Here is a 23,347-nt window from a genome sequence, read left to right as displayed (position 1 = left end):
GGAAAATCTGTAAAATCGGCAGTGTATCAAATACTTATTTTCCCCACTGTATATGCTCTCCTGTGGCCATTATTGAAATGTAATAGTATATATTAGAATTTCACAGTCTCTCACTGATTTTTCTGTGACTGTGTCCTGCATTTTAGGACTTGTTTTACGTTGGTGATTTTTGAAAAAATCTGAACTAAACCGTTTTCTTCTCTTAACCTTGACATAGTTACGTTTTTTTACAATTGTAAATCAACTGAGATCAAGTTGGCAAAAAGTACAATCTACTACATCTGAGTGTCAGCCTCCAGTGGTCGTGCATGCCACAAAATGAGGCCCCATTGGCGCATAAGTCCGAATCCCATTTTGCAGGGGGTAGGGGTGGTATGTTTCGAGATATGCCCCGACGTGACCACTGAGCGTGTACTAAACATAATGTGAAAGCACCCTACGTTAGGTCAAGCAATGGTCTGGAGCCTAGTTCTTAAGTTGACCTGAGGATTTAAAGAGAAAGTGTGTAGCTGGCATTAAGACATACAAGTCAAGATTGAGTGTTTTCGATTCGCTCTTTGGCCACCCCTTGCGAACTCGATCTGCAAACGTTAATGAGTCCTACATAATCTTGATATGTGTAGTGCTTTCTTTTCTACATTCAGCACATCATATTATCTTGGTATAATGAAAAAGAAGAAGACTCATGTAAAATATTGACAACGTTATCAAGTTTATTCACAATTCCCAGATAGAGATAATGAATGTTTGGTGGAAGGGGTGAATTCCTCACTGCTCTAAGGCAAGGGTATTAAATGGTGCCTTGTAAGCTACAATATCCCACTGCAGATGCGCAACTAAAAAAGTCTTGATACAGTTTTCATTTTTTTAATTAAAAAAAAAAGTTATAATTTTTAGACCAAGCACTGAACTCACCTCTCTCACACCCAACCAGGTTAATCCACTCCCTCCATACAACCTAAAATACTATGGTATTAAGATCATGGGGCAGGGAGTTAGTTAAGTTATCCAGTTCCCCTCATACAACACATTCTGCAGCATTTTCCAGCACACCTTACCCATTCTGGCAACCATGAGACAAAAGGGGGAAGGGGGGGGATCAAAACAGGCGGTATTATGTCAGTGCACTTACAGAACAGAGATGGAACTTACACGTGTCACTGTATAGAAGTTAGATCCACTTTAGATAAATAATAATCTCTATATGAACAGAACTGTAACAAGAACAACAAGAGAACACACGGAGGAGTAGAAAGAAATTTGTTATTGTCTGGTGAAACCATGGAAATATTTCCAAAGCAAAAAAATATTCATCTTGGGAAACAGACAGAACGGCCTGCACAGACGAGAGGCTGCATCTTCTGAGTTTCCGGGGCAGATGTGTTGATTTGGGAACGGATGGAGAGAGCTGTGCTTTGTAATGGAGAGATGATGGTCCCTGCATGAAATGGAATAAATCCCAGGGAAGGGGTGCAACAATTTGAAGCTGGAGGGTCAAGCATCAGCTGTAGGTCACAGCAACAAAATTGTCCCTCTTATTAAAAAGAAAAAAAAAATATGTGCATCATCCTGGAGACCTGAAAGAAGAGATCATTGCCGTTACATAGTTCTTTACTATAGACTAAATACATCTCAGTGCTGGGTGTTGGTCTTGTATGACCAATTGTTATACTGCATTATGTTTCTGTTTTACCTTGATCTGTTCAACCTTAAATGTAATTAAAAAAAATGATATAATATAATGTCCAATATATTTACCCTTTTTTTCGGACTACAAGATGCACCCCAGGTTTAGACAGCAGAAAATAGGAAAAACATTTTTCCTATTAATTGAAACTTCCCTGTCTGCTAAAGTGGAAGCATCATTATCACTAATTTTTAAGGGAATCTGCCACCACTTTTTTGGCATATCAGGTAAAAATAAAATTCAATTCAGTGCCAACTCTGCATTATATCAGTACTTTAGATACCCCTTGACTCCCCACCTTTGATCAATAAATACCGTTTATATTCCTCCCACGGTGTATGTAAATCAGCTTGGCCCTATCCAATGGGCAGGGCTTAGTGTCCATCTCTCCCCCCTCCTGGCTTACTCTACATATCATTTTCAATGAATAACACAGATCGCGTATAGTTTTGGCGCGTGCGCATGCAAATGGCCTCTCGCGCGTGCGCAGTATGCTTTGCCCAACTGTGGGCAAAGCATACAATCATTAATGCGCATACGCCATGGCTTTCATTGGTCCGTAAGTATGCTTCCAGGCCATAAAACACAATTGCGTATGCTAGGGCATGCCCAATACTGTTTTTCAGCTTCGCGCACATGCGAGAGGCCATTTGAATGCGCACGTGCCAAAACTGTACGCGAATGCACAAATTCCCCAAAAAGAATGCGTAGAGCAAGCCATGAGAAGGAAGGAGAGACAACAATAAGTCCCGCCCATCGGACTGGGCCAAGCTGATTTACATACACCGCGGGAGGAATATAAACGGTATTTATTGATCAAAGGTGGGGAGTCAAGGGGTATCAAAAGTACTGTTATAATGCAGAGTTGGCATTGAATTAAATGATATTTTTACATGATATGCCAAAAAAGTGGTGGCAGATTCCCTTTAATGTACTGGGGGTAATAGATCTATTGTTAGTGTGTGTTATACACAGCTCTGCTACAGGGGAGAGCAGGAGGAGAGAGGGCATTCTCTGTGATCGAGAACGACGTGGTGTCAGCGTGGTCCTCCATCACAGGAAATTTCCTCCGGGCTGTAAGACACACACACTTTTCAGCAAATTTTTTTGTTAAAAAATGTGTCCTAGAGTCCGAACAATATGTTATGTAATGTCAGAATATGATTATACACACACATTTACATGATATCAAGTGAACAAAAATCAATGAAAAAAAAATTAAACAACAAAAACACAGGAATGGCAAAAAACGTATCCTCTATAATCCATGTGAAAATTTTACACCAAACATCGAACCCCCAAAAAAGGATGTATATAGGGTAAAAACAGTTTATTTTCAATGATACGAAATGATTTAACCCTTTGACCAGGCTACAAAAAATTATATATTACATTATAAATAAATAAATATATCTATCTATCTTGGTCAAGGAGCTAAATCACTGTGCATCACTGATTAAAACCGTTTCTGCTAGGAAATGATCTTTCAGCAATACCTCTCTCCACTATTACCTGTACTAACGATGACGATCTTTGTCGCGATGCCGGTCATGATAATAATCATCTGATCGATCTTCATGTGGGTCTCTGTGACGTCGACTGCTGCCTTCCCGTGACCGGCTAGGTGATCTCTCTCTGGAGCGGTGTCGCTTCCTGTTGGAGTAATATGTCAGTTGTGTGAAATGGTATGGTGGATAACGTCTTGTGCTGTCACATGCAACCCACACAGCAAAGCTGATTTATCCAGTCCCCCGTTTGCCATAGAGTCCCAATTAATAATACACTGCTCAAAAAAATAAAGGGAACACTTAAACAATAGAATATAACTCCAAATAAATCAAACTTCTGTGAAATCAAACTGTCCACTTAGGAAGCAACACCGTTCGACAATCAATTTCGCATGCTGTTGTACAAATGGAATAGACAACAGATGGAAATTATTGGCAATTATCAAGACACACTCAAAGGAGTAGTTCTGCAGGGGGGGACCACAGACCACATCTCGGTACCAATACTTTCTGGCTGATGTTTTGGTCACTTTTGAATGTTGGTTGTGCTTTCACACTCGTGGTAGCATGAGATGGACTCTGCAACCCACACAAGTGGCTCAGGTAGTGCAGCTCATCAAGGATGGCACATCAATGCGAGCTGTGGCAAGAAGGTTTGCTGTATCTGTCAGCGTAGTGGCCAGAGGCTGGAGGCACTACACCAGAAGATACGGAGGGGGCCGTAGGAGGGCAACAACCCAGCAGCAAGAACGCTACCTCAGCCTTTTTGCAAGGAGGAACAGGAGGAGCACTGCCAGTGCCCTGCAAAGTGAACTCCAGCAGGCCACAAATATGCATGTGTCTGCACAAACGGTTAGAAACCGACTCCATGTGGATGGTCTGAGTGCCAGACGTCCAGAGATGAGGGTTGTGCTCACAGCCCAACACCGTGCAGGACGCTTGGTATTCTCCACAGAACACCAGGATTGGCAAATTCGCCACTGTCGCTGTGCTCTTCACAGGTGAAAGCAGGTTCACACTGAGCACATGTGACAGACGTGACAGAGTCTGGAGACACCGTGGAGAGCGATCTGCTGCCTGCAACATCCTTCCGCATGACCGGTTTGGCAATGGGTCCCTAATGGTGTGGGGTGGCATTTCTTTGGAGGGCCGCACAGCCCTCCATGTGCTCGCTAGTGGTAGCCTGACTGCCGTTATGTACCGAGATGAGATCCTCAGACCCCTTGTGAGACCATATGATGATGCGGTTGGCCCCCGGTTCCTCCTAATGCAAGACAATGCCAGACCTCATGTGGCTGGAGTGTGTCAGCAGTTCCTGCAAGATGAAGGCATTGAAGCTATGGACTGGCCCGAACGTTCCCCAGACCTGAATCCGATTGAACACATCTGGGACATGTCTTGCACCATCCACCATCACGATGCACCACAGACTGTCCAGGAGTTGGCGGATGCTTTAGTCCAGGTCTGGGAGGAGATCCCTCAGGAGACCATCCGCCGCCTCATCAGGAGCATGCCCAGGCATTGTAGGGAAATTATACAGGCAAGTGGAGGCCACACACACTACTGAGCATCATTTCCTCGTCTTGAGGCATTTCCACTGATGTTGGATCAGCCTGTAACTTCATTTTCCATTTGGATTTTGAGCATCATTCCAACTACAGACCTCCGTGGGATTAGTTGTGATTTACAGTGATCATTTCTAAGTTTTATTGTTTTCAACACATTCCACTATGTAATGAATAAAAATTTACAACTCTGGTTGGAGACACAATGTTCCTGAAAATTGAGAAACTCCTTTAACCTACTTAAGGAGACTTAGCTGCTTCTAAATGCTTAATCTACGATTCTCACTACTTACACTGCTCACAGCAGACCTCCGCCTGCAGCTCCATAATACACAGGAATCCATTTTTATACAGCACTATGTTAAGTATTAAGCCCACACACAGTCTCCCCCACACAGTGGTATCTCTGAGAGCAAAGGCAGTAAGTCTCCCAACTGTCAAGATAGTGAGACAGTGGAGAGCCCAACTTTAGCCTCCTTCTATGAAAGAGCCATCTGTGGCGGAGCCAGACTTGTCTCGTCACTGATTATGGTCTTCATCTGGATCTTTAAAGTATGTATGTGTTCTCTGATATGCCAGAGAATGTAACAGAGAAATATACATGTGTGCAGCCAGGTTCAGAGTCATGAAGCCCAGCAGTAATCAGATGACAGCTTATTTTTATATAATATGACTGACACGAATGTTGCACAGTCTGTCTTGGATATATATATATATATTTTTTTTTTTTTTTTTTTAAATGCTCAAATACAGCAACTAAAGCAGTAAACCAGCAGGATTGCTAGAGGTCTGGATCTCCAGGTACTCAAGCATCTATAAAATGTGGTCTGTCGTATCCCGGTGGATGATGAAATTAGCTCACATTGCTTGCCTGGAAGAGATGGCCTTGTCCTGTATTCCATGTAGGCAATCTCTGAGGGAGGTCAGGAGGACACGACATCGATCATCGTTGGCTACACGAGACTCCTTGATAACTGCAATAGCTGTCTCTAGGGTTTTTATGGCATTTGCATAATCTCCTGAAAGGTAAAAAATATAAAAGGTCAACTACTATAGGGGAAAATCAACCTATGTCCATATTGTGCTATGGGCACTTCACAATAATGCAACAACGAATCCCAAAATCATGCGTAGAGGGCCATATTCTACCATAGTCAATCAAATTTAGAATATTCACAAATATATGGGCTCTCTCGTAAGTATCCAACAATATAAATAACTCAAACAGTATTATAGGTGGCAATTCCCAATAAAAATAACCCATTCTGACTACGGTAAAGGACTGAAAGCTCCAGAGAATCACCAGGTATATATAACTAAGGTCAAGTGAAAATCACCGTGTCCCCGTGCATGGTGACACAAAGGTACATAGGAGCTAGGTCACAAAAGTTAAACCTCAAATCTCAACTGCATTCCACCTGGTAATAATTTTCTCCACTATGATCTATTTCTCGGTATAGTCATATTGATTATCTTAATTTATTTGTTATGGAGATTTGAGGTTTAACTTTTGTGACCTAGCTCCTATGTACCCTTGTGTCACCATACACAGGGACACTGTGATTTTTCACTTGACCTTAGTTACCTGGTGATTCTCTGGAGCTTTCAGTCCTTTACTGTATTCAGAAGGCGTTATTTTTATTGGCAATTACCACCTATAATACTGTTTATGGAGTTATTTATAAATATTGTTGGATACATACGAGAGAGCCCATATATTTATGAGAATATTCTAAATTTGACTGACTATGGTAGAATATGGCCCTCCACTCATGATTTTGAGATTTTGTAGCTAATTTTTGTTTTATACTGTTTAATACCCCTTTTGGGATTCTATCTATTTATGCAGTGTGTCCTAGCGTCCCCTAGATGGCATTTTGGTTTTTTTACACATATGTTCTTTTTAAATGATGATCAATAAAAAATTTTGTTTTTATATTTTAATTTTTGGGATCTCTTCTTTGTCCTCTATGTATATTATATGGGATTCGTTGTTGTACTATAGGGGAAAGCAAAACTATGACAAAAGACAAACAAAGCAAAAAAAAAAAAAAAAAAAAAATCGGAAACAAAAAGGCAGAAGATGAATTTATACCCGACGTTGCTCCACAAACTGCATTGGAAAGAGCACTCCTTGATATTGCTCGGTTTCTGTTCATTAACTCTTCAAATTCTGCGTCACTGACAGGGGGTTGGTGGAGTTTCATGTCACTAAAACATTACAAAAAAAAAAAATTTGTTTCACTGTTTTAACTAAATCCCAGAGGATAAGCAAATGCAAATAGCTCTTTATCTCTATAAAGGGCAGCACGGTGGCTCAGTGGTTAGCACAGCAGCCTTGCAGCGCTCAAGTCCTTGGGTTCAAATCCCACCATGGACAACATCTGCAAGGAGTTTGTATGTTCTCCCTTTGTTTGCGTGGGTTTCCTCCGGGTTCTCGGGTTTCCTCCAGGTTCTCCGGTTTCCTCCCACATTCTAAAAACATACTGATTATGAGCTCTATCGGGGACAGCAATGATAAAGTGTGCAAACTGTAAAGCGCTGCGGAATATGTTAGCGCTATACAAGAATAAAGATAATTATTACCTAGACAGACTGTGCAACATTCATGTCAGTCATATTAAATAAAAAGAAGCTGTCATCTGATTACTGCTGCCCAAACCTTGGGCTTCATGAATCAGAACCTGGCTGCTCACATGTATATTTCTCTGTGAAATTCTCTGGCCTCGCTGTGAAATTCTCACCTCTCTGCTGCCCAGAATCCAGGAGTGTCTATTAGCCATATCCTTCTTCTCCTCTCGCTTCTTCAAACTCAATGTGGACAAATCTGAACTCATCATCTTTCCTCCATCTCATAAATCTTCCTTACCTGACCTATCTATCGCAATTAACGACATCACGCTTTCCCCAGTACCGGAAGTCCGCTGCCTCGGAGTAACCCTTGACTCTGCCCTGTCCTTCAAACCGCACATCCATGCTCTTTCCACCTCCTGTCACCTCCAGCTCAAAAATATCTCCAAAATCCGTCCTTTCCTCAACCGTCAATCTACTAAAATGCTTGTGCATGCCCTCATCATCTCCCGCCTTGACTACTGCAGCATCCTTTTCTCTGGCCTCCCTGCTAACACCCTTGCACCTCTCCAGTCCATCCTTAACTCTGCTGCCCGACTAATTCATCTCTCTCCTCACTACTCATCCGCTTCCCTCTCTGCAAATCTCTTCACTGGCTCCCATTCCTTCCGTGTATCCAGTCTAAATGACTAATTCTGACCTACAAAGCCATCCATAACCTGTCTCCTCCATATATCTGTGAACTAATCTCCGAATATCTTCCCTTATTGTAATCTCCGGTCCTCCCAAGACCTCCTTCTCTCCTCCACACTTATTCGCTCCTCATCCATCCGCCTCCAAGACTTCTCCCGAATATCCCCCATCCTCTGGAACTCTCTGCCCCAACACGTCCGATTATCCACCACCCTCTGATCCTTCAGACGGAACCTGAAAACCCACCTCTTCAGGAAAGCCAACAGCCTGCACTGACCCTGCTGCCTCCTCACCACTACCGAAGCTACAGCCTCACCAACTCCAGAGCTCCTGCAACCCTCAACCTATGGTCTCCTTCCCCACCACCCTGTAGAATGTAAGCCCGCAAGGGCAGGGTCCTCGCCCCTCTGTATCAGTCTGTAATTGTTTGCTTACTGTAAGTGATATCTGTAATTTGTACGCAACCACTTCTCATGTTCAGCACCATGACTCAATGGCGCTATATACATAATAATAAAAATAATAATAATTTCAGAGAACACATACATACTTTAAAGATCCAGATGAAGACCATAATCAGTGACGAGACAAGTCTGGCTCAGCCACAGATGGCTCTTTCATAGAGGGAGGCTAAAGTTGGGCTCTCCACTGTCTCACTATTTTGACAATTGTGAGACTTCCTGCCTTTGATCTCAGAGATATCACTGTGTGGGGGAGACTTAGTGTGGGCTTAATACTTAACATAGTGCTGTATAAAAATTGATTCCTGTGTATTATGGAGTTGCAGGCGGAGGTCTGCTGTGAGCAGTGTAAGTAATGCGAATCTTAGATTAAACATTTAGAATCGGCTAAGTCTCCTGTAGTAGGTTAAAGGAGTTTCTCAATTTTCAGGAACCTTGTGTCTCCAGCCAGAGTTTGTTGTATAAAAATGATAAAAATTGTGCTTAACTCACACACCCGCTGCCCAGCAATTATTCTACGATGCTGCGCTGGTTAGTTGTTGCCTGCAGTGTTGACATCATGTTGACAGCTCTGCAGCCAAACACTGAACTCAGTGGCTCTGTCCGTGTAGGCAGCATAAGCGCTGCTGCCAGAAACCGGAGGCCGCAGAAGCAGAGATTTAGTACCAAGACCCGTGACGTGTGAGTAAAGCACCGTTGTTTTTTTTAACATAAAGGAGATTGGGACATTGGTGTGCAAGACAGGAGGGACAGGTTGATTCTATGACTTAATGCACATACAGCTTTGCATAACATCTTATATTCAGTGTACTTAACACTCACCGTCCTTGTAGATATGGATTGGAAATCATCTTGTATGGATCAGGTGGAGGACCAACCATGGAATTTGGTGGAGGGAAAAACGCAGGGTTTAAGTGAAGAGCTGGAGGCACACCTCCTGGAGGAGGCATGCCTAGTGGAGGTGGCAGCCTTGGGGGAGGGGGCATGAGGTGAGAGTAATGCAGAGGAGGAATAGGAGGAGCGCGGTATACAGCTGGCAAGGCAGATGAAAGAGGTGGAGGAACAGGCATTGGGGGATGAGGGATGCTCATAAGAGGGATGCGGGAATTGTTCTCAATGAATGGTGGCCGTGTAAAGTATGGGATAACATTTTTGGGGGTCTCTATCCGTGGTGATGACACAAGCTCAGGTGGGCTAAAGAAGCCATCTGCAGGATCCACAGAGTCCTTTGAATTAGGGACACCCTCCGCTGTAAAAATAATAAGATAGTAGATCACTTATTAACTTATGCTAAGCCCATTATTCTGACTAGTTGCCCTTAAAACATGAAAATCCCAATTTTTTTTCTTTTTGGAGGGGTGGAACTGTTCTTTGGTTACTACCACCTTAAAGGTATAGTCCAGTTAAAACAAATTGGATCCTGCACTGTTCAGCAAAGCAAGAAACGTTTCACCCAGATAGAAATGGCATGCTGGACCGCCACTACATTCATTCACTATGGAGCTATCGAGCGCTGCGCTAACAGCAGCCTAACAGTGAAAGAATCAAGCGTCTGATTCTGCTGATACATTTTGGAACAGGTGATCAAAGTCGCAATTCTGCTAACCAATGCCGTACTCCGCTAGCGGACACCCACCGATCAATTTATCACACCCCCTGTGGATAGGTGATGTCTGACTAATACAAGATAACCCCTTTGATCCATTATGTGGAAATATGGTGACTAAGATGTGACTATCAGAATACGCAAACTTAATCCATGACCACCATTTTTTTGTTTTGTATGGAAATGCATATGTTCTTACTTTTTCGTGCAATTGCCTCAAAGAATGATAGGTTCTGCCTGTTAGCCGGTCGAACATCAAGCTTCTTTCCATTTACTTTCTTTGTAGGCAACTGCTCCAAAACGTGACTTAAAGAGGCTTCAGAAGAAACGATCACCTCCGCGTACCTACATTACAGAGACCGTCCGTTACCAATGGTGCACACGGGGTGAAGTCCAGGACAAGACTGTGCATTACGCTCTTATGTGAGGAAGCATTTGGTAACATTCACAAACGTATGTGTTCTCGTTTCCATACCAGAAATAGGAAACTCTGTGTGGCTTCCAGACCGAAGTCAGGCAAGGGGAAGGGGTTTCCTTTGCACTTCTCACTGGGCACTTTATTCATAGGCTCTTGCTTGAGAAGGATAAAGGAACATTGCTTCCTCTGTGTTCAATTGCCTTAAAGCACAATTAAACGCAAAAATAAAAACACTTTAGTTCAATCTATAGACTGATTTTGGAAGGCTAAAAAAAAATAAATCTATATATATTTCCTGCCTCAAGTAAAAACCTAGAGCTTGTTAACACAGCCGTCCAACTGTCTTTAATTTACAGATAAACAGCTGTGCATTGCAAATGCGATAGCTAAAGGGGTTGTGATAAAAAGCTCTTCAGATACTTAAGTCAGCATAGAAAACAGTAATAAATACCAGCCATAACAGTGAATGGCTCACCATTGACAAGGCCATAGAAGCACCTCTGGCTAGTAGATATGGTCCCCTAACAGGATATATAGTATATAGACAAAATTATTGGGACGCCTATGAATTACACCTACACGAGCTTTTCTGACTTCCCATTATATAATCATAGCCATTAATAGGAGTTAGTCCCACCAGTGCTGTGGAGTCAGAGTTCATTTTGGTGGAGTCGGTATAAAATGGAAAATAAGTGGGTACAGTAGTTCAGTGCAGGATGTGCTGTAAATGTTTTCATAATTTGGGAAAGTTATAAAATGTCCTATAAATGTCTGTTCTGTTCCTGATCTAAGGATCTAGGCTTTTAGTTGAGATGAATCTGTGCTGCACTTTATGTACATGCTCAGTAGTGACCAGTGCTGTGGGGTCGTAGATGAGATGAATCTGTGCTGCACTTTATGTACATGCTCAGTAGTGACCAGTGCTGTGGAGTCGTACATGAGATGAATCTGTGCTGCACTTTATGTACATGCTCAGTAGTGACCAGTGCTGTGGAGTCGTAGATGAGATGAATCTGTGCTGCACTTTATGTACATGCTCAGTAGTGACCAGTGCTGTGGAGTCATAGATGAGATGAATCTGTGCTGCACATTATGTACATGATCAGTAGTGACCAGTGCTGTGGAGTCGTAGATGAGATGAGTCTGTGCTGCACTTTAGGTACATGCTCAGTAGTGACCAGTGCTGTGGGGTTGTAGATTAGAGGAGTCTGTGCTGCACTTTATGTACATGCTCAGTAGTGACCAGGGCTGTGGAGTCGTAGATGAGATGAATCTGTGCTGCACTTTATGTACATGCTCAGTAGTGACCAGTGCTGTGGAGTCGTAGATGAGATGAGTCTGTGCTGCACTTTATGTACATGCTCAGTAGTGACCAGTGCTGTGGAGTCGTAGATGAGATGAGTCTGTGCTGCACTTTATGTACATGCTCAGTAGTGACCAGTGCTGTGGAGTCGTAGATGAGATGAATCTGTGCTGCACTTTATGTACATGCTCAGTAGTGACCAGGGCTGTGGAGTCGTAGATGAGATGAGTCTGTGCTGCACTTTAGGTACATGCTCAGTAGTGACCAGTGCTGTGGGGTTGTAGATGAGAGGAGTCTGTGCTGCACTTTATGTACATGTTCAGTAGTGACCAGTGCTGTGGGGTTGTAGTGGAGATGAATATGTGCTGCACTTTATGTACATGCTCAGTAGTGAATGCTGTGGAGTCGGGGGTCAGGGAAATTGAGGAGTGGGAGATTTGGCTTACTGACTCCACAACCCTGTGTTCCACCTTTGCACCAAACTCCCCCAACCATCTCCTTATGGACCTTGTGCATTGAGCAGTCATGGGGAACTGAAAAGAGCGTCACCGCTCTGCTTTCCGGCCGCTGAGCTTACACAGGGCAGAGAAGCAGAGCGCCGAGGGACAGACAGCGGAAGGTAAGAATGTAGTGTTTTGTTTTTTTTTACTTTTACGCTGGTAACCAGGGTAAACATCGGGTTACTAAGCACGGCCCTGCACTTAGTAACCCGATGTTTACCCTGGTTACCAGCGAAGACATCGCTGAATCGGCATCTCACACGCCGATTCAGCAATGTCAGCAAGAAGTCCAGCGACGAAATAAAGTGCTGGACTTTCTGCAGCGACCAACGACATCACAGCAGGATTCTGATCGCTGCTGTGTGTCAAACTGAACGATATCGCTAGCCAGGACGCTGCAACGTCACGGATCGCTAGCGATATCGTTCAGTGTGACGGTACCTTTACACTGCAGTGGAAACCGTAGTTGATGAATTTAGGGATGAGTTTCTTGAAGAGTGCATGCCCATTATCTATGGGCAATGTACACAATCATCTCATTTTATTTAATACATTTTGACCCAGATCACATCCATGAAAACACTTCCAATTCGCAAACTTTATAAGCAGGCTTAAAAAGGTTGTCCACTACTTTTACATTGATGGCCTACCCTTAGGAAAGGTCATCAACGTCTGATCAGCTGGAATCTGACACCCCGCCGATCAGCGGTTATCTGTTGGCATCCGCCGGCTGAAAGTACTCACTCGCTGTTCTGTCTAGTTCTAGTGGTTGCCGGAGGGTACTGCACAGTGGCCTCCTATTTAAGTGAACAGGAGGCGGATGTGCAGTACCCTGGGGCAGCCACTACAATCAGACGGAGCAGCTCGGCAAGTGAGTACTTTCAGCCGGCGGCTGCCGACACGATAACAGCTGATCAGCGAGGTGTCGGGTGTGGGATCCTGGTCGATCATACATTGATGAACTATCCTAAGCATAGGCCACCAATATAAAAGAATCGGACAACCTCTTTAAACATTATAAAGTAATTAGGCAATCGAGAGCTTATTTCTAGTGATGTCTGTGGGGGGGGATTTCTGTAGACTCACTGCATTACTTTTCTTTCAAGGCAGACTTTTGCTAACCATGCACAAGAACTGTACTTCTTTTGCCAAGGACATGAAAGTCGCATCATTCTCACCAGACCAACCTTGAATGTCAAGAATGCCTTATAGTCCTGGACACAACCAGTTTCCCTGTGGACACAACCAGTTTCCCTGCAGTGTATGTTCAACTATGATGGAGGATAACAATGCCATGTTAGAGAACTGCTATTAAAGCAATTCCCTGATATAAGGAAGTTTTCTTGTCATTGACAGGTCTATGAGGGCCTACACATTAAGGTATAGAAACTTATTTGTGAATGTTACAAAATGTACTTTAATTGAACAGGGAGTTAAAAAAAAAATGTAAGGCGTCCCCATTCTCACCCTTTTGATTTGCCATTTGCTCGATTTTCTGCAAACTTCAGCTCCACAGGGTCATGGACGCCAACAGAACGAATGGCGGCGAGGAGCTGCTGATCTGTTGTCCACTGGTAAATGAAAGAGCGAATAAAGTCAAGTTCAATCTATCATTGCTTATCAGAAGCATTCTGAATCTGAGCCCAGTGGCAGTCGGTTTGTTGCTAACATTATTTTGCCAGGACAAAAATGAGTCCATCTAAGCATGATCCCTTACCAGTTTTCAGTCCTAGGCCCTAAAACCACCAATCCATTGTCCTCTGGCTGAACCGACCTCATGGCTGCTACATGGTAGTTATATGGTTTCCAAAATTACACCATTGCAATGCTTCAGACCCATAGGGGTCAAATGCAGTGTGATCAGACCATAACACACTGTTCGCTAACTGAGCTTAAAAGGGTGGTCCAAAACTAACACTGATTTAATACTAAATGTCTATTTAATGTAATATAATAGCTTTTCCAATATACAGTGGGTACAGAAAGTATTCAGACCCCTTTAAAGGGAACCGGTCAGCAGTTTTGGCCAATATAAGATACGGCCATTGACTTCCAGGGCTTATCTACAGTATTCTATAATGCTGTAGATAAATTCTCGGTCCGACCTGAAAGATAGGAAAAATAAGTTTTATTATACTCACCTGGGGGCGGTCCGGTCTGATGGGTGTCGCAGGTTCGGCGTCTCCCATCTTCTTGCGATGCCGCCATCCTGTTGCTTCATCACTCCAGGTTGGATGGTGGACAGCCATTTTCAGGTCTCTCCAAAGATGCTCAATTGGGTTTAGGTCATGGCTCTGGCTGGGCCAGTCAAGAATGGTCACAGAGTTGTTCTGAAGCCACTCCTTTGTTATTTTAGCAGTGTGCTTAGGGTTATTGTCTTGTTGGAAGGTGAACCTTCGGCCAAATCTGAGGTCCAGAGCACGCTGGAAGAGGTTTTAATCCAGGATATCTCTGTACTTAGCCGCATTCATGTTTCCTTCAATGACAACCAGTCATCCTGTCCCTGCAGCTGAAAAACACCCCCATAGCATGATGCTGCCACCACGTTTCACTGTTGGGATTGTATTGGGCAGGTGATGAGCAGTGCCTGGTTTTCTCCACACATACCGCTTAGAATTATCACCAAAAAGGTCTATCTTCATCTCATCAGACCAGAGAATCTTATTTCTCATAGTCTGGAAGTCCTTCATGTGTTTTTTTGTTTTTTTAAGCAAACTCTATGTGGGCTCTGAAATGTCTTGCACTGAGGAGAGGCTTCCGTTGGGCCACTCTGCCATAAAGGCCCGACTGGTGGAGGGCTGCAGTGATAGTTGACTTTGTGGAACTTTCTCCCATCTCACTAATGCATCTCTGGAGCTCAGCCACAGTGATCTTGTGGTTCTTCTTTACCTCTCTCACCAAGGCTCTTCTCCCACAATTGCTCAGTTTGGCTGGACGGTCAGGTCTAGGAAGACTTCTGGTGGTCCCAAACTTCTTCCATTTAAGGATTATGGAGGCCACTGTGCTCTTGGGAACCTTGAGTTCTGCAGAAATTCTGTTGTAACCTTGGCCAGATCTGTGCCTTGCCAAAATTCTGTCTCTGAGCTCCTTGGCCAGTTCCTTTGACCTCATGATTCTTATTTGGTCTGACATGCACTGTGAGGTCTTATATAGACAGGTGTGCGCCTTTCCAAATCAAGTCCTATCAGTTTAATTACGCACAGCTGGACTCCAATGAAGGAGTAGAACTATCTCAAGCAGAATCACAATGAAATGCACAGCATGCGACTTAAATATGAGTGTCTGAGCAAAGGGTCTGAATACTTATGACCATGTGATATTTTAGTTTTTCTTTTAATATATATGCAAACATTTCTACATTTGTTTTATCCCAGTAAAGATGGGGTGCAGAATGTACATTAATGTGAAAAAACTGAACTTTTTTGAATTTACCAAATGGCTGCAAAGAAACAGAGTGAAAAATTTAAAGGGGTCTGAATACTATCCGTACTCACTGTACTTTAATTAAAAATGCTTTACCATTCCTTTTCTACTATAACTGCTTTATCTTATTTTTTTATGCATGCCGAGATACTCAAACAAGACGTGATAAGGGGGCATCATCGCAGTCTCTGACCCCACCCTCAAATGAAGCATCACCTCCGTTTCAGAAGCTGGGCTAGTTCCTGCTCTACTGAGCATGCGTCGCTTGTCTATTCTGACGTATGCGCAGTAAGATCTTGTCACTGCAATATTCTTTATAATGCACAGTGACAGTGCGCTTGCTCACCAGCTATGATGAGAAGTGATGAGCCAGCAAGAGAGCACTGTCTGTGCACATTGTAAGGAAATAAACCAGTGAGCAGAAACTAGCCTTGTTCCCAAAAGTAACATAGGTTAACTGGCCACATGTAGGCTAGTCCAAAACCACCCGCAACACTAATTAGCAGTTCTCACCCACTACACAATGTACACAGAAAGCAGTGGTGTGGATGGGGTTAACACCTGAGATCTGCAAAAGCTGCAGCAGAGAAAATGATAATTTCAAAATAGCTGCACCCACTTAAGTGGTACATCTCTGGAATCTGGGTCTTTGCCTCCCTACTCCATGCTGCTGTCGTATTACATAGCAAAAACCTGCTGACAAATTCCTGTTAATAATTATTTGATCAGTTAATTAAATGACTAATGCTAATTACTTGTGCAAAAGCATTAAGATTGGTATTTCCCTCCTGTGCAGCATCATTAGATGTGGCTGTAGCAATCCCGCAGTAATACAATTCACATTTGAATGAATGGATGCAATAGAAAACTAGTTATAAAAAAAGTAAAATCATCTTACCCATGTAAAGTTTCCAATATATACAGATGCCTTCTTTTTTACATTCTTGTATGTGTACAGTACGGCAGGCGTCTTTTTTGATTCAGCATTGACCTGTACAGGGGAGGTCGGCTCAGATTTCCCATCATGGTGAGACGAGCCAAGAGATGCGACGGCCAAGACATCATCATACAAATCTACCTGCTCAGCAACTAAATCAGCTTCCTAGGAAAAGAGACAATCAACATTAATTCTGAAAAGCAAACAAACAAAAAACAACAATGCGACATGCAGAGGGATGGTGATCATGCCACAGAAATCAAGACATTCGGAGTCTAAGGCTACATTCACAAATCTGTGAATTTTACCATCCATGAGAAATAGACCAATCTTTTCACAGGTGTCATTCTGGTTTCATAATTTTTCTTTGATTGAAAAGAAGTAGTTTTCCTTCCCATATTAAAAATAACACCCTTGAATTTTTTATTTTTAACTAAAAATATATTCAAAATCAAGTACTAAACAACAGAAAGCAAGCATGGATCAGATTATGAACATTCCAGAGTCTCCCTCTCAGATCCATGGTTCTCATGGATAGGTGAACAGATCCATGACACTTTATAGATCCATGTGCTATCCGAGAAAAACAAAAGAAATTGAACAACACATGGACATTTCACAGATGTGTGAACATAGCCTTAGTATGAGGAAGGGAAAAAAAATCATGCACAATTCTAAAGAGTGTTCCCACCAGGCAGTGGAGTCAGAGTCGGTATAAAATGGACTGACTCCAACTCCTATATATAATAAATTGCGCACAGTAGTACAATGAAGGAGGTGCTGTGAATGTTTTCATAATAATTTGGAAAAGTTATAAAACGTCATAAATTAAGGATCTCGGCTTTTAGTGGAGATGAATCTGTGCTGCACTGTATGTACATGCTCAGTAGTGAGCAGTGCTGTGGGGTCGTAGTGAAAAATCTTTGCTGCACTTTATGCACATCCTCAGTAGTGACCAGTGCGGTGGGGTCATAGATGAGATGAATCTGTGCTGCACACTTTATTATTTATTTATATAGCACCATTAATTCCATGGTGCTGTACATGAGAAGGGGTTACATACAAAGTTATAGATATCGGTTAAAGTAAACAAATTTACGATGACAGACTGGTTCAGAGGGGAGAGGACCCTGTCCATGCGGACTTACATTCTACAGGATAATGGGGAAGAGACGGTTATTGCAGGCTTTACTGAAGAGATGGGCTTTCAGGTTCCGTCTGAAGGATCCGAGGGTGGTGGACAGTCGGACGTGTTGAGGCGTGGAATTCCAGAGGATGGGGGATATTTGGGAGAAATCTTGGAGGCGGTTGTGTGAGGAACGAATAAGTGTGGAAGAGAGAAGGAGGTCTTGGGAGGATCGACGATTACGTGAGGGAAGGTATTGGGAGATTAGTTCAGAGACATAGGGAGGGGACAGGTTGTGGATGGCTTTGTAAATCAGTGTTAGTAGTTTGAACTGGATTCGTTGGGGAATTTGCAGCCAGTGGAGGGATTTGCAGAGAGGAGAAGAAGGGGAGTAGTGAGGAGAGAGGTGGATTAGTTGGGCAGCAGAGTTGAGGACAGACTGGAGTGGTGCAATAGAGTTAGCGGGGAGACCACAGAGGAAGGTGTTGCAGTAATCAAGGCGGGAGATGATGAGGGCATGCACAAGAGTTTTAGTAGATTGAGGGCAGAGGAAGGGACGGATTCTGGAAATATTTTTGAGTTGGAGGCGACAGGAAGTGGCAAGAGTTTGGACGTGCGGTTTGAAGGAGAGGGCAGAGTCGAGAGTTACTCCAAGGCAGCGAATTTCAGGTGCGGGAGAGAGCGTGATGCCATTTACCATAATAGATAGGTTGGGTAAAGGAGATACACGAGATGGAGGAAAGATGATGAGTTCGGTTTTGTCTACATTGAGTTTTAGGAAGCGAGAGGTGAAGGAGGAGGATATGGCTGATAGACACTCTGGGATTCTGGACAGCAGAGAGGTGACATCTGGGCCAGAGAGGTAGATCTGAGTGTTGTCCGCATACAGGTGGTACTGGAAGCCATGGGACTTTATGAGTTGTCCTAGGCCAAGGAGATAGAAGGAAAAGAGTAGGGGCCCCAGGACAGAGCCTTGAGGGACTCCAACAGAGAGAGGGCGGGATGAGGAGGTGGTGTGAAATCCCGCTAAATGTGCGGTTGAAAAGGTATGAGGCAATCCAGGACAGGGCAAGGTCTTTGATGCCATGGGAAGAAAGAATCTGTAGCAGTAGTCGACTGTGTCAAAGGCAGATGACAGGTCGAGGAGGATGGAGAATTGTCTGTTAGATTTGACTGTGAGTAAGTCATTAGTAATTTTGGTCAGGGCAGTTTCGGTGGAGTGGTGGGGGCGGAGGCCAGATTGGAGGTCATCAAGGAGAGAGTTCGATGTGAGGTGGGCGAAAAGTTGAGCATGGACATGCTGCTCAAGGAGTTTGGAAGCAAACAGGAGCAGTGATATGGGGCGATAGCTGGGCATAGCAGTTGTGTCAAGGTTAGTTTTTTTTTTGAGGATGGGTGTGATGGTGACATGTTTGAAGGCAGAGAGGAAGGTAACAGAAGATAGTGATAGGTTGAAGAGATGGGTTAGGGCTGGAATGAGCGTATTAGTGAGGTTGGGGAGCAGGTAGGAGGGGATGGGGTCAAGTGCACAGGTGGTGAGGTGTGATTTGGAAAGGAGATAAGTAAGCTCTCCTTCAGTGATGTTGGAGAGGGAGGTTATTAGGGAAGGGTAGAGGTCTGGTATATGAAGTGGTTGGGGTGGTGGAGCAGTAAAGGTTTGCCTTGTTTGGTCGATCTTATTTTTGAAGTAGGTGGCAAAGTCCTCGGCAGAGATTAGGGAAGTTGGAGGTGGCAGTGATGGGCGGAGGAGAGAATTGAATGTGCTGAACAGTTGTTTTGGGTTGTAGGATAATGAAGATAAAAGGTTTGTGAAATAGGTCTGTTTAGCAGATGGGAGGGCTAATTTGAAGGCAAGTGTAGCTTGTTTGAAAGCGCTGAAGTCGTCTGGCAGGCGTGTTTTCTTCCAATGCTGCTCCGCAACCCTGGATGCTTGTCGAAGTTTTTTGTTGAGACTGTTGAGCCATGGTTGCCTATTGATTTGCCTTTATGTACATGCTCAGTAGTGACCAGCACTGTGGGGTTGTAGTGGAGAGGAATCTGTACTGCACTTTATGCACATGCTCAGTAGTGACCAGTGCTGTGGGTTCGTAGTTGAGCTGAATCTGTGCTGCACTTTATGCACATGCTCAGTAGTGACCAGTGCCGTGGGGTTGGCATCGGAGTCAGGGAAATTTAGTAGTTGGAGGTTTGATCCAAAATGCAGGACAAGGTAGGTCATGTAAACTGCTTAAATTTGCATCCATTTTATCCTAATAATTGCTACCAATACCCATATTACAAATCTGCACTATTTTTGGAGAAAGCTGATGTAACAGTAGCCAATTCGTCATCACACATCTTTCTCTAGAAAAAACCACTGCCAGACCTCACCAAAAGTGATGTGGCATAGCTCAGGTTTAATAAATTCAAGTTTTGCAATTTTTTTTTTAATCCTGTTATCCCTTTGAGACAGCCATAGACCTAAACCAACAGTTCACCTGACAGCCTTTTATCCAGACCCCACCATGTTGTACATGCTCACGTTTATTCAAATCAGGAAAGCTGAAAGAGTAGCCTGTATGGGTTCAATGAATGGAACCCCCATTGAACACCAAATTAAGGGTCTCAAGTCCATTGTTTGACTGTAGTGCGCAAAAAACAGGGCAGTTTTTTTCAGAGGGCACTTTCGGAAACTAATTCTTGGAATAAGTGGGGGCCACAGCAGTCAAATCCAATCATATACTTGTCATCTTCCCTGTGAATGGCTGATTAGTGAACACATATAACAAGAATATAAAAGATGTTCTACACTTTTTTCTGATGAATACTGCCACCTGAGATAGGGACAGGAGTGACTGCCGCTGAGCCGTTTCCACCTTTGTGGTCAGCTTCATACATCATACAGGTGAAATTCATCTTGGAGACTCCTGTCTGGAAAGACGCGCCGCATGTCCGTCTCTGCGGGCGTCTCTGGACGGATAGTGGACATGGGATTTCTTTCTTCTTTCTCTTTCCAGACCACAGCACGTCGACTTCTCTTGGAGATCCACTAGAGAAATCCCCCCATAGAATGTATTGGATGCAGTGAATCCGCATGGTTCAGTGAACACATGCGGATTCAACAGAAGGCAGCGCTTCGGACGCAATAAACATGTCATGTGTCCAAAGAACTGCTACTTCCGGATCGTGTGCACCCACCCTTATTCTTGAGGATTTCTAATAAGATGCAATTGGCTAAGTTGATGGTATGTATAATTTTACCAAGAAGAGATAACCCCTTTCCAGTTTTTATATATATATATATATATATATATATATATATATATATATATATATACACATACATACACACATGCACACACACCGTACATACTCGAGTATAAGCCGAACCCCTAATTTTGCATCAAAACACTAGGAAAACTTATTGACTCAAGTATAAGCCTAGGGTGGAAAATGCAGCAGCTACCGGTAAATGTCAAAAATAAAAATAGATACCAATAAAAGTAAAGTTAATTGAGACATCAGTAGGTTAAGTGTTTTTGAATATCCATATTGAACCAGGAGCCCCATATAATGCTCCATACAGTTCATTATGGCCCCATAAGATGTTCCATATACAAATATGCCCCATATAATGCTCCATGCAGTTCTTTATGGCCCCAAAGAACGCTCCATGCAGTTCTGTATGGCCCCATAGATGCCCCATATAATGCTCCCTACAGTTTTTATGGCCCCATAGACGCCCCATATAATGCTCCATGCAGTTCTTTATGGCCCCATAGATTGCTCCATGCAGTTCTTTATGGCCCCATAGATTCCCCATATAATGCTCCATGCAGTTCTTTATGGCCCCATAGATGCCCCATATAATGATCCCTACAGTTTTTATGGCCCCATAGACGCCCCATATAATGCTCCATGCAGTTCTTTATGGCCCCATAGATTGCTCCATGCAGTTCTTTATGGCCCCATAGATTCCCCATATAATGCTCCATGCAGTTCTTTATGGCCCCATAGATGCCCCATATAATGCTCCCTACAGTTTTTATGGCCCCATAGACGCCCCATATAATGCTCCATGCAGTTCTTTATGGCCCCATATAATGCTATATGCAGTTCTTTATGGCCCCATAGATTGCTCCATGCAGTTCTTTATGGCCCCATAGATTCCCCATATAATGCTCCATGCAGTTCTTTATGGCCCCATAGATGCCCCATATATTGCTCCATGCAGTTCTTTATGGTCCCATAGATGCCCCATATATTGCTCCATGCAGTTCTTTATGGCCCCATAGACGCCCCATATAATGCTCCATGCAGTTCTTTATGGTCCCATAGATGCCCCATATATTGCTCCATGCAGTTCTTTATGGCCCCATAGACGCCCCATATATTGCTCCATGCAGTTCTTTATGGCCCCATAGATGCCCCATATATTGCTCCATGCAGTTCTTTATGGTCCCATAGATGCTCCCTATAATGCTCCATACAGTTCTTTATGGCCCCATAGACGCCCCATATAATGCTACATGCAGTTCTTTATTGCCCCATAGATGCCCCATATATTGCTCCATGCAGTTCTTTATGGCTCCATATATTGCTCCATGCAGTTCTTTATGGCCCCATAGATGCCCCATATAATGCTTCATGCAGTTCTTTATGGCCCCATAGATGCTCCATATAACATTGTGCCACATGTAATGCTGCTGCTGCACTAAAAAAAAAAAAAAAAAATGACATACTCACCTCTCGTCGCTGCTCCTCAGCGTCCCGTCTCTCCGCAGTGACTGTTCAGGCAGAGGGCGGCGCGCACACTAATACGTCATCACGCCCTCTGACCTGAACAGTCACTGCAGATGATGCAGAAGACGGAGCGTCTGTGGAACGGGGAAAGGTGAGTATGACATACTCACCTGCTCCCGGCGCTCGTGACGCGGCCCCTGCCTGTCCCACGGTCTTCGGGAGCGGCAGCTTCTTCCTGTAGTGGGCAGCCACATGGTACCGCTCATTACAGTAATGAATATGCGGCTCCACCCCTATGGGAGTGGAGTCCATATTCATTACTTTAATGAGCGGTACCAGTGACCGCTGAACAGGGAAAAAAGCTGCAGGCGCCCGAAGACAGTGGGACAGGCAGGGACCGCATCAGGAGCAGGTATTTGACAGGCGTCGCTCCCCCTCACCCACCGACCCCCCGCCTTCCATAACTGTCAATGTCGACCCTTTAACGAGCCTTGTCACATGACTTAGGATAAGGGTCGACATTGACTGTTAGGATTGCTACTTCCAATAGGTGGCACTAGAGTTCTAGTCCTCTTCCTCTCTGTAGAGACAATTTGCATATTTCCCAGAGGAGCATTGCGGCTTTAAGTCTCCTCACCTCGACATGCTTATCATGTTACTCTCTGCAAGGAGAAACGATACTTCTTGGATCCCGGTCACACGCCTCTCAATCAGCCAAACCACATCTCCACTTTGCACTGACCAGGGGCAGTACCCCGAAACACAGTGTCTGCAAATTGAGATTCTGGTTTGGCTATTATCCTAAGTCATGTGACAAGGCTCGTTAA

At 43.7% G+C, this 23,347-nt stretch overlaps 1 protein-coding gene across 5 annotated transcripts in view; it reads right to left on the bottom strand.

The window, feature by feature from the left end:
• Positions 1-688: 688 nt before the first annotated feature.
• Positions 689-23,347, bottom strand: part of CPSF7 (cleavage and polyadenylation specific factor 7) — a 33,360-nt gene continuing 10,701 nt past the window's right edge. For 2 of the 5 annotated variants that reach the window (XM_069739397.1, XM_069739393.1), the window contains exons 2-9: positions 16,634-16,837; positions 13,780-13,883; positions 10,291-10,436; positions 9,308-9,734; positions 6,856-6,971; positions 5,623-5,779; positions 3,200-3,340; positions 689-1,577 (exon numbers count right to left, since the gene is read on the bottom strand). In XM_069739397.1, the coding sequence (XP_069595498.1) occupies positions 3,205-3,340; positions 5,623-5,779; positions 6,856-6,971; positions 9,308-9,734; positions 10,291-10,436; positions 13,780-13,883; positions 16,634-16,837 (1,290 nt within the window). In that variant the 3' untranslated portion in view covers positions 689-1,577; positions 3,200-3,204. The remainder of the gene's footprint in view (positions 1,578-3,199; positions 3,341-5,622; positions 5,780-6,855; positions 6,972-9,307; positions 9,735-10,290; positions 10,437-13,779; positions 13,884-16,633; positions 16,838-23,347) is intronic. The other 3 variants (XM_069739392.1, XM_069739394.1, XM_069739396.1) reach the window with 2 other exon arrangements.

This window comes from Ranitomeya imitator, chromosome 9 (genome assembly GCF_032444005.1).
Source record: "Ranitomeya imitator isolate aRanImi1 chromosome 9, aRanImi1.pri, whole genome shotgun sequence".
Taxonomy (NCBI): Eukaryota; Metazoa; Chordata; class Amphibia; order Anura; family Dendrobatidae; genus Ranitomeya; species Ranitomeya imitator.
This window is presented reverse-complemented; position numbering and strand designations above follow the sequence as displayed.